At 40.1% G+C, this 13,019-nt stretch overlaps 1 protein-coding gene across 5 annotated transcripts in view; it reads right to left on the bottom strand.

Annotated features, from left to right (window-relative positions):
• LOC139757524 (copine-8-like) overlaps positions 1 to 13,019 on the bottom strand; it is a 157,527-nt gene that overhangs the window by 106,851 nt on the left and 37,657 nt on the right. For all 5 annotated transcript variants that reach the window (XM_071678067.1, XM_071678093.1, XM_071678056.1 and 2 more), the window contains 2 exons: positions 4,259 to 4,375; positions 2,715 to 3,070 (listed from right to left, as the gene is read on the bottom strand). In XM_071678067.1, coding sequence (XP_071534168.1) covers positions 2,715 to 3,070; positions 4,259 to 4,375 — 473 coding nt within the window. The remainder of the gene's footprint in view (positions 1 to 2,714; positions 3,071 to 4,258; positions 4,376 to 13,019) is intronic.

The raw sequence follows: 13,019 nt of genomic DNA on the forward strand, positions 1-13,019 counted from the left end.
CCATGATCCAAATACACAATAAAAATCCTACCCAACCAACCAGCAATGCAGTCAACACCTTTCTTACGAAATTCAACTGCAAGACCATCCACATTGCCACATTTCTTCCTACACAAGGCTTTCATCACACCTCTTTTCACTATACCATGAAACACTCTCTTCACACACCTCCCTGACCAAAACACCCTACATCTACTACCCTATCATCAAACACATTCAACAACCCTTCTAAGTAGTCACTGCATCTCCACTTCACCTCATCCTTGCCAGTACCCACTTCCCCATTTGTTTCTATCACCAATGTTTCCATATGTTTTCATGAATTTCTAACACTATCAACCTTCTTCCAAAATATATTCTAATTCTCCCTTAAGTTTGTTGTTACTTGCTCACCACAACTCTTTACCATTTGCCATCTTTTTCAGCTACTTCACCTTTCTCTTGACCTCCTACTGCTTTCTCTAATACATTTCCAACTCATTCATACTCCTTCCCTCTTTCCTCATTCTCTAGCAACTCAAATTTCTTTACAGACATTTTTTCCAATGGAAATGAACCACAGAAGCAACAATGCTGTTTAAGGTTATCCTCAGCTCTGGAGAACACATAATTTATTTAGTGGTTACCCAGTTTTTGAGCCACTAACTTGTGACCCTGGTAAGGGCATCAACATAATGACATTCATTAGTATCATGCAAGCTATACCTGGCTGACCTACACAAAGACATTAGTAGGACTGGAGAGAAATGGAATACTTGTTGTTGTAGCAGACTTCTACTTGTACATATGGAGTTCCTAAGTTAATTCTAGATGCTTTGAGTGTAGAGGGCTACCAGCCAAATCCTTCACGTAATGAATGCAAAAATAAAGAAACCATGTAAGAATAAAAACTCTCTTCGCATCAATACAACAATGAAAAAATATAAGAAACATTTTATCTATTTATTTTGCTTTGTCGCTGTCTCCTGCGTTAGCGAGGTAGCACAAGGAAACAGACGAAAGAATGGCCCAGCCCACCCACATAGACATGTATATACATACACGTCCACATACGCAAATATACATACTTATACATCTCAATGTACACATATATATACACACACAGACATATACATATACACACATGTACATAATTCATAGTCTGCCTTTATTCATTCCCATCGCCACCTCGCCACACATGGAATAACAACCCCCTCCCCCCTCATGTAAGCGAGGTAGCGAGGGGCCAGAAACCCTCCCCTCCTTGTATTTTGACTTTCTAAAAGGGGAAACAGATAAGAAGCATACATGAGTATAAAGATATCTTTAGAATTATTCTAAGCAGTGACTGAGTTTGGTAAAGTGTGTGAAAGAAGAAAGTTAAGAGTAAATGTGAATAAGAGCAAGGTTATTAGGTACAGTAGGGTTGAGGGTCAAGTCAATTGGGAGGTGAGTTTGAATGGAGAAAAACTGGAGGAAGTGAAGTGTTTTAGATATCTGGGAGTGGATCTGGCAGCGGATGGAACCATGGAAGCGGAAGTGGACCATAGGGTGGGGGAGGGGGCGAAAATTCTGGGGGCCTTGAAGAATGTGTGGAAGTCGAGAACATTATCTCGGAAAACAAAAATGGGTATGTTTGAAGGAATAGTGGTTCCAACAATGTTGTATGGTTGCGAGGCGTGGGCTATGGATAGAGTTGTGCGCAGGAGGGTGGATGTGCTGGAAATGAGATGTTTGAGGACAATGTGTGGTGTGAGGTGGTTTGATCGAGTGAGTAACGTAAGGGTAAGAGAGATGTGTGGAAATAAAAAGAGCGTGGTTGAGAGAGCAGAAGAGGGTGTTTTGAAGTGGTTTGGGCACATGGAGAGAATGAGTGAGGAAAGATTGACCAAGAGGATATATGTGTCGGAGGTGGAGGGAACGAGGAGAAGAGGGAGACCAAATTGGAGGTGGAAAGATGGAGTGAAAAAGATTTTGTGTGATCGGGGCCTGAACATGCAGGAGGGTGAAAGGAGGGCAAGGAATAGAGTGAATTGGAGCGATGTGGTATACCGGGGTTGACGTGCTGTCAGTGGATTGAATCAAGGCATGTGAAGCGTCTGGGGTAAACCATGGAAAGCTGTGTAGGTATGTATATTTGCGTGTGTGGACATATGTATATACATGTGTATGGGGGGGGTTGGGCCATTTCTTTCGTCTGTTTCCTTGCGCTACCTCACAAACGCGGGAGACAGCGACAAAGTATAATTAATAAATAAATAAATAATTGAGATGTATAGGTATGTATATTTGCGTGTGTGGACGTGTATGTATATACATTGTGTATGGGGGTGGGTTGGGCCATTTCTTTTGTCTGTTTCCTTGCGCTACCTCGCAAACGCGGGAGACAGCAACAAAGCAAAATAAATAAATATATATATATATATATATAGGGGACAAAGAATACTTCCCACGTATTCCCTGTGTGTCGTAAAAGGCGACTAAAAGGGGAGGGAGCGGGGGGCTGGAAATCCTCCCCTCTCGTTTTTTTTTTTTTTTTTTTTTTTTTAATTTTCCAAAAGAAGGAACAGAGAATTGGGCCAGGTGAGGGTATTCCCTCAAAGGCCCAGTCCTCTGTTCTTAACGCTACCTCGCTAATGCGGGAAATGGCGAACAGTTTGAAAGAAAAGAAAAGAAAGTAATATTTTTCTCTAAAAAGGAAATATACCTATCTTTCTTAATAATATGATCCATACCTTTGCAAATTGGTGTAACATTCACCAATCAGATCATGCCCTCCATCTGAATCCCAGTCATAGCACTCAATCTTGATGCTACGATTATGGTCTCCCGCACACAGTGTTCTTGCTGGAATAATGATGGGTTTCCAGGCTGGATTAAGTGTTTTCTTAATGACTTCTGTCTTGTGCACAGGAACATAGGTATTGTTATCATTGCATCGATAAAAAATCAGGAAAGGATCACTCTTTCCAAAAAAGTCCTTTTTGTCCAAATCTGCTCCAGACATGTTCATAGTGATAACTTCCTTGGATGAAGACACTTCATCTCCTTCTATCATAAGGATCCCACCTCCAGATATAGTTCTGCTAAGCTGTAATAAAATACAATTTGTATGAACACTGTTATAAAACAAAATCTCTGAGAAATTACATGATACAATAACTTAAACAAGGGTAGGATACATAAGGAAGGAATTTTTTTACTGTATAAACTTAGCACTAACAGTTCCCATATAATTAGAACCCAATGATGAAAGAAATTAAATAATATTCTTTGGTTTTGTATACAGACCTCCTACACAAAGCATACAATTCAACAATCTCTTAAAACAAAAAAGTAAGGCAGAGATACTACTGTTTTAGATATCAAGAATCCATCATTCTTGGAAGGATAAGAGAATAAGATAAGGGAGCAACAGCTTACATGAAGATTCCTCTCTTTACCAAACTGTAGATTAACAAGCATTAACATTCAAAATCTTCATTAAATACCAGAAAAGATTTCATATAATATCATGAGGCAAGAGTGAATCTCGATATTGTAACAGTAATTACCACATCTGATAATTACCAAATATCATATAGATATGTGGTAATTATGGAAAACAACAAAGAATATATCTTCAATAACATGCACCATGACCTTAGAAATGTGAACTGGGTAAAGTCCTTGATGTTGATAAAGTTGCAGTTCCCATAAAAGGGATATGGAACAACATCCAAGATCTTTAGCCCACTTAAGATAAAGGATTCTCTGATCTGAGTTCAGAAGAATGATCTTTCTGATATTAAACATGATAAGCCTGGATCAGTTATAGTATGAAAATGAAAGCAAAATACCACACATCTAGTATCTTATGATCGATGCTTTTGCTAACAAGTCCTTAGAAAATCAGCTGCTCTTCCCAGGGCCATGGCTACAAAGCAAATCTGAATTATTTCCCCTGTGTCAGGAGCCTTCATGTACAATTTTCCTCAGTGCTGTTCTTTCAACCAAAATCCTGATAATAAGACTGAAAATTACCATTTACGAGCAGAACATTGACATTTCATGAGAGAAATAATTGTTCAAAGCCTGTCTCTATCTATCTTCCATTTTAAACCTATTCCCATTATGTAGGGTTGGGCAAATGAACACATGCATAATTTTTTTGGAAATCAACTTTACCATCTTTACTGACTGGCAAAAGGGCAGGAACATCGAATTCCCTGGGGTAGACTTACAAGTTACCCTGAAAGCCTTCAAAATATCATTATTAAAATAAATTTACTGTTCCTACCTGTGAACCCTGGTAAGCCATAATTTCTCCCAAAGAGCATTCAACAGTACCAAGGGAGTCCTGATCATCTGGATTTGTAGTCTTGGTATCCCAGTCATAAATAGCAAATCTAAGAACCTGTAACATAAAGTAAAGAATGTTGATCATATCAATAATCTACTACAAAGAGTATCTAATTACATCCAGTGTAGTGTTTGCTACATTTACAGCAGAGTAAAATATGACAATATTCTTTAAACATTAAGGATTCTATTATATACAAAATCTGTTGTTTTTCCTAAACACTAACCTTGTGAATAAATTTCCCATAATCCAACACACTATTACAAAAAAAGCTTTAATGTCTACCCCCTCAACTAACTGGGAAGCCCTTGTAAGTAGAATCTCCTCTATCTCCCAATAAAAATGTATATAACAACAACACCTATATCCTCAGACATCTTGAATATCACAGTCTTCTCTCTGATCAACAGTATGGTTGGTGATATTCCTTCCTATCTTACTAATGTCTGGTCATCATCCCTGAAAATTTTGGGGAACCCTGTGCAGTTGTCCTTCATATATCCAAAGCATCGAGGTCTCTTCTCCATGGTTCCCTCATTTGGCTTTCCTACCACACTTTGCTTCCTCATATCTAGCTCTCTGGCAAATTCATCTCCACAAACAGCAGTGTTCCTCCTGGTTCTGTCCTGTCTCACACCCTTCAAATCTGCTCCTTCTTCTCTCACTCTATCTGCATCCCATGTAAACACAACTTCCTCAATAAACTCATACTTGGACAGGGTGCCTCAGTGCAGCAGACGAAATCTGGTTAACTTTGATGCCTCCACGACCCAGTTTTCACCCATCTCCCTACCACAAGTTCCTCAATTTTCCTTTTTCCTTTAAAGGTTCTGTAACGCTACCTCTTGATGCAATGAACTTACTTAATATCACAGTAACATAGACTCTATTTTGGAAACCCCACATTACAGAAATAGCTAAGTCTCCCTCTAAGAAATTGGAAGTCCTGTTAAGATGCTGATTTTATCTTCTGAAAAGTTGCTCAGTTTATACAAGGGAATGATCCATGCATGTATGGAATACTGCTCTCACATCTGGGGTGGTTCTACTTCTGCATCCTTACTTGACAGAGTCAAGTCAAAACCAGTCCAACTTATACACTCTCCAAGGCAAATTTCAAAACTTGACCCTTTTGCCCTGTGCCACAAAGCTAGCTCACTTTACCCTCTTCTATAGGTATTTCTTTGGTTTTTGCTTACAAAAACTGGCTGCTGGTGTGCCCCTACCAACAGACAGGCCATGCAAAACTCTGTATGCTGCTGCATCACATGATTACTGTGTGGTTATTGGCAACTCAAGGGTGGGCCATTTTGGTAACCGTGTCTTTCCCTACATTTCAAAGCTCTGTCACTCTCTACCCTTTTATGTCTTTCACAATAACTATGACCTGGCACACTTTAGAAGACAAGTTTTCCCAACCTCCAAAATCTATCTATACACACTTTTCCTTGTTTCTTCTTTTTCCTTTTCATTAACTTCTTTATATTTCAATTAAGGCCTGGCCTTGATGTAGACTTTTGCCTGTGACTGGGCTATAGATATGGTTGTGAGGAGGAGGGTGGACACATTGGAAATGAAATGTTTGAGGACAATACGTGGTGTGAGGTGTTTAGACCAAGTAAGTAATGAAAGGGTAAGAAGGATGTGTGGTAATAAAATGTGTATGGTTGAGAGAGGGTGGGTTGAAACGGTTTGGACACATGGAGAGAATGAGTGAGGAAAGATTGACAAAGAGGATATATATGCTGTTTCCTGTGTGACAGAAATGGATGAAGGCAGCAAGTATGAATATGTACCGAAACCACAGCTCCCTTTCCACATCCAGGCCCCACAAAACTTTCCATGGTTTACCCCAAACACTTCACATGCCCTGGTTCAATCCACTGACAGCACGTCGACCTCGGTATATCACATCGTTCCAGTTTACTTTATTCCTTGCATGCCTTTCACCCTCCTGTATGTTCAGGCCCCAATCGCTTAAAATCTTTTTCACTCCATCCTTCCATCTCCAATTTGGTCTCCTTCTTCCCTCCACCTCTGACACACATATCCTCTTTGTCAATCATTCCTCACTCATTCTCTCATGTGACCAAACCATTTCAATACATCCTCTTCTGCTCTCTGAACCACACTTTTTTTTATCACCACCACACATCTCTCTTACCCTTTCATTATTTACTTGATCAAACCACCTCACACCACATATTGTCCTCAAACATTTCATTTCCAACACATCCACCCTCCTCCATACAAACCTATCTATAACCTATGCCTTGCAACCATATAACATTGTTGGAATACTATTCCTTCAAACATACCCATTTTGCTCTCTGAGATAACATTCTCACCCTCCACACATTCTTCAATGCTCCCAGAACCATCGCCCCTTCCCCCACCCTGTGACTCACTTCCGCTTCCATGGTTTCTTCCACTGGTAAGTCCACTAGCAGATATCTAAAACACTTCACTTCCTCCAGTTTTTCTTCATTCAAACTTCCCTCCCAATTAACTTGTCCCTCAACCCTACTGAATCTAATAACCTTGCTCTTATTTACATCTACTTTCAACTTTCTCCTTTTATACACTTTACCAAACTCAGTCACCAACTTCTGCAGTTTCTCACCTGAATCAGCCACTAGTGCTGTATCATCAGCAAACAACTACTGAGTAACTTCCCAAACCCTCTCATCCCCATCAGACTGCATCCTTGTCCCTCTCTCCTAAACTTTTCCATTCACCTCCCTAGCCACCACATCCATAAACAAATTATACAACCATGGGGACACCACGCACCCCTGCCGCAAACTAACATTCACTGGAAACCAATCACTTTCATCTCTTCCCAATTGTGACACATGCCTTACATAAAAACTGTTCACTGGTTCTAGAAACTTACCTCCCACACCATGTACTCTTAATACCTTCCACAAAACATCTCTATCAACCCTATCATATGCCTTTTCCAGATCCATAAATGCTAGATACAACTCCATCTATTTTTTCAAGTATTTCTCACATAGTTTCTTCAAAGCAAACACCTGATCCACACATCTTCTACTACTTCTGAAACCACACTGCACTTCCCCAATCTGATGCTCTGTACATGCCTTTACCTTCTCAATCAACACCCTCCCATATAGTTTCCCAGGAATACTCAACTAACTTATGACTCAGTAATTTGAACACCTACCTTTATCCCCTCTGCCACTGTACAATGGCACTATGCATGCATTCCGCCAATCCTTAGGCACTTCACCATGATCCATACATACACTGAATATCCTTACCAACCAATCAACAACACAGTCACCCCTTTTTCAATAAACTCCACTGCAATACCATCCAAACCTGCTTCCTTGCCTACTTTCATCTCCCACAAAGCTTTCACTATCTCTCCTCTGTTTACCATACCATTCTATCTGACCCTCTCACTTCACACACCACCCTGACCAAAACACCCTATATCTGCCACTCTATCATCAAACACATTCAACAAATCTTCAAAATACTCACTCCATCTCCTCCTCACTTCATCAATACTTAATATTACCTCCCTATTTGCCCCCTTCACCGATATTCCCATTTATTCTCTTGTCTTACGCACATTATTTACCTCCTTCCAAAACATCTGTTTATTCTCCCTGAAATTTAATGATACTCTCTCATCCCAACTCAAATTTGCCCTCTTTTTCACCTCTTGCACATTTCTCTTGACCTCCTGCCGCATTCTTTTATACATCTTCCAGTCATTTGCACTACTTCCCTGCAAAAATTGTCCAAACACTTCTCTTCTCTTTCACCAAAAACCTTCATCCCACCACTCACTACCCTTTCTAATCTGCCCACCTCCCACCTTTCTCATGTCACATGAATCTTTTGCACAAGCCATCAATGCTTCCTGAAATGCATCCCATTCTTCCCCCACTCCCCTCACATCATTTGCTCTCACCTTTTTCCATTCGAAACTCAATGTCTCCTGGTACTTCCTCATACAAGTCTCCTTTCCAAGCTCACTTACTCTCACCACTCTCTTCTCACCAACATTCTCTCTTCTTTTCTGGAAACCACTAAAAATCTTCACCGTTGCCTCCACAAGATAGTGATCAGGTACCCCTCCAGCTTCCCCTCTCAGCATATCAACATCCATAAGTCTCTCTGTTACACGCCTATCAAATAACATGTAATCCAATAACACCCTTTGACCATCTCTCCTACTCACATATGTATACTTATGTTTTTTTTTTTTTTTATACTTTGTCGCTGTCTCCCGCGTTTGCGAGGTAGCGCAAGGAAACAGACGAAAGAAATGGCCCAACCCCCCCCATACACATGTATATACATACGTCCACACACGCAAATATACATACCTACACAGCTTTCCATGGTTTACCCCAGACGCTTCACATGCCTTGATTCAATCCACTGACAGCACGTCAACCCCGGTATACCACATCGCTCCAATTCACTCTATTCCTTGCCCTCCTTTCACCCTCCTGCATGTTCAGGCCCCGATCACACAAAATCTTTTTCACTCCATCTTTCCACCTCCAATTTGGTCTCCCTCTTCTCCTTGTTCCCTCCACCTCCGACACATATATCCTCTTGGTCAATCTTTCCTCACTCATCCTCTCCATGTGCCCAAACCACTTCAAAACACCCTCTTCTGCTCTCTCAACCACGCTCTTTTTATTTCCACACATCTCTCTTACCCTTACGTTACTCACTCGATCAAACCACCTCACACCACACATTGTCCTCAAACATCTCATTTCCAGCACATCCATCCTCCTGCGCACAACTCTATCCATAGCCCACGCCTCGCAACCATACAACATTGTTGGAACCACTATTCCTTCAAACATACCCATTTTTGCTTTCCGAGATAATGTTCTCGACTTCCACACATTCTTCAAGGCCCCCAGGATTTTCGCCCCCTCCCCCACCCTATGATCCACTTCCGCTTCCATGGTTCCATCCGCTGACAGATCCACTCCCAGATATCTAAAACACTTCACTTCCTCCAGTTTTTCTCCATTCAAACTCACCTCCCAATTGACTTGACCCTCAACCCTACTGTACCTAATAACCTTGCTCTTATTCACATTTACTCTTAACTTTCTTCTCTCACACACTTTACCAAACTCAGTCACCAGCTTCTGCAGTTTCTCACGTGAATCAGCCACCAGCGCTGTATCATCAGCGAACAACAACTGACTCACTTCCCAAGCTCTCTCATCCCCAACAGACTTCATACTTGCCCCTCTTTCCAAAACTCTTGCATTTACCTCCCTAACAACCCCATCCATACACAAATTAAACAACCATGGAGACATCACACACCCCTGCAGCAAACCTACATTCACTGAGAACCAATCACTTTCCTCTCTTCCTACACGTACACATGCCTTACATCCTCGATAAAAACTTTTCACTGCTTCTAACAACTTTCCTCCCACACCATATATTCTTAATACCTTCCACAGAGCATCTCTATCAACTCTATCATATGCCTTCTCCAGATCCATAAATGCTACATACAAATCCATTTGCTTTTCTAAGTATTTCTCACATACATTCTTCAAAGCAAACACCTGATCCACACATCCTCTACCACTTCTGAAACCACACTGCTCTTCCCCAATCTGATGCTCTGTACATGCCTTCACCCTCTCAATCAATACCCTCCCATATAATTTACCAGGAATACTCAACAAACTTATACCTCTGTAATTTGAGCACTCACTCTTATCCCCTTTGCCTTTGTACAATGGCACTATGCACGCATTCCGCCAATCCTCAGGCACCTCACCATGAGTCATACATACATTAAATAACCTTACCAACCAGTCAACAATACAGTCACCCCCTTTTTTAATAAATTCCACTGCAATACCATCCAAACCTGCTGCCTTGCCGGCTTTCATCTTCCGCAAAGCTTTCACTACCTCTTCTCTGTTTACCAAATCATTTTCCCTAACCCTCTCACTTTGCACACCACCTCGACCAAAACACCCTATATCTGCCACTCTATCATCAAACACATTCAACAAACCTTCAAAATACTCACTCCATCTCCTTCTCACATCACCACTACTTGTTATCACCTCCCCATTTGCGCCCTTCACTGAAGTTCCCATTTGCTCCCTTGTCTTACGCACTTTATTTACCTCCTTCCAGAACATCTTTTTATTCTCCCTAAAATTTAATGATACTCTCTCACCCCAACTCTCATTTGCCCTTTTTTTCACCTCTTGCACCTTTCTCTTGACCTCCTGTCTCTTTCTTTTATACATCTCCCACTCAATTTCATTTTTTCCCTGCAAAAATCGTCCAAATGCCTCTCTCTTCTCTTCCACTAATACTCTTACTTCTTCATCCCACAACTCACTACCCTTTCTAATCAACCCACCTCCCACTCTTCTCATGCCACAAGCATCTTTTGCGCAATCCATCACTGATTCCCTAAATACATCCCATTCCTCCCCCACTCCCCTTACATATACTTATGTATATCTCTCTTTTTAAACCAGGTATTCCCAATCATCAGATCTTTTTCAACACACAGATCCACAAGCTCTTCACCATTTCCATTTACAACACTGAACACCTCATGTACATCGACTGTACCCTCTACTGCCACATTACTCGCCTTCGCATTCAAATCACCCATCACTATAACCTGGTCTCGTGCTGGTACCAGCTGCTACGGTCACTCACACTTATCCAGTGAAATGACTTTACTATTGGATTTTTCTACATCCTGTAGTTAAGGTAACCTATTCCAAAATGATATCAACAGAGAGATCTTTGCAAAAGAGTGGATTCAAGCAAGTTGCACTTAACATTCACAGAAAACAGATGTTTCCAAATGACTGCAGAAAGGTGAGGGGCATATTAATGTTATGAGAGAATATTACATTGATTCATCAACTGTTTACGATATTACAGCATGAAAACAATAACTTATCAGGTTTTTTGCCAAATCAAAACCTGAAAAAGCTCTTGATAAGCAAAACACTAGCTAAGCCTGATTCTGACAACTAGAATCATGCTTTATGAATGGCTCAAACTGAAACAAGCTGAAGATGCACCAGTTTCATGTCTAATATTCACAGAAAAGGCTTTAGTATAACCAAAACTACTACTGTAATAAAATGTGACAGGAAAAAAGGTTATGAAGAAGAATGAAAAAATTTTTCCGTCTGAGGCAGAGCCTTATTATCTGATAATAAAGTGCCTTACTTAAAGGAGGCTGGAACCCTCTATCCTCCAAGATATCTGGGTGAATTCGATATGAATTCCCTACCCCTATCAAGACCAATTCTGTCACTGATGTCAGCTATTCCTTTCACAGGGTTCTCCTGCCCGATCACAAACATGACATCACAGAACAAATCATTGCCAGAATGAGTTACCATCATACTTGGTGTCTACCCAGGCTGGTCACCAAGAAAAGTTTTTCTAAAACAACACTTGCAGGGCCTCACCTTGTAGAGAAAAAGTTTTTCATTCCTCAGAACCTACTTTTCTCTTCAGAAGATGGGAGCTCCATGAGTCAACAAAAGCAAAACGATATGAAGAAGAGAAAAACTTTCATAAGCTAAAGACATGGAGTACTAGTACCACCATGACCAATTCTCTACTTTTGGTCTCGGGTCTATGTGGGTTCACCCTATTCTACAGGAAATGCATTTTAAGCTGCAAAATAAGGGTTAATTGCATTCCAACTACAGTAGCATCCCACAAGGGTGTTAGATAAATGTCACAGACCTCACTGCTGATTTCCCCCTTGAGAAGTTTTCTAAGGAGGGTCAAAGCAGGGGCTATCTATTAAACTCTGGCAGACAGATTATGTAGTGCTAGGGGGACATTTCTTCAACCAACAAGCAACAAATGCCCTGGAAAAACAGAAAAATCCCTTAACAAATTAGTGCCATCAAAGAAATCCCACAGAGTTTTCACAAAACATCAAAAGATACCGAACAGAAAATAAAAAGATTGAATTAAGATAAGACCTGCTAAAATAAGGGGTTTTATTTTGGAAAGATTCCCTGGTTCTGAAGTCTTAATGGTACATGGGCAAATATAAAAGCATTACCCTGCAAGGGAATAGCAAGAATCTCCCTAAGTCCTCTTTCAGCACCCATGCATCACAAAATTTTTTTAATGAGACAAAACAGTAGAGCACAGAAAAGCTCTATCAAAAGAAGCTTAGAGTATCTATAATTACATCCTTATTATGTAAAGGACAAGGGCATCATATGGACATAGTCCCTGAAACTCTTCCCAAAGGTCCAAGAGGACTTCTAAACTTAGTAATACTATCCTTGAATGGAAGATAAAATCATGCATTAAACTGCCTAGGTGTACCATATTCCTTCATATGTGCATACATATATGAGCGCAAGATTGATTAAGCAAATTCCCTGATATATATATATATATATATATATATATATATATATATATATATATATATATAATAAAAATATAAAAAAAAAAAATATATATATATATATATATATATATATATATATATATAATATATATATATATATATATATATATATATATATATATATATATATATATCTTTTTCTTTCATACTATTCGCCATTTCCCGCATTAGCGAGGTTGCGTTAAGAACAAAGGACTGGACCTTTGAGGGAATATCCTCAAAGGGCCCCCTTCTCTGTCC

Source organism: Panulirus ornatus, chromosome 2 (assembly GCF_036320965.1).
Source record: "Panulirus ornatus isolate Po-2019 chromosome 2, ASM3632096v1, whole genome shotgun sequence".
NCBI lineage: Eukaryota > Metazoa > Arthropoda > Malacostraca > Decapoda > Palinuridae > Panulirus > Panulirus ornatus.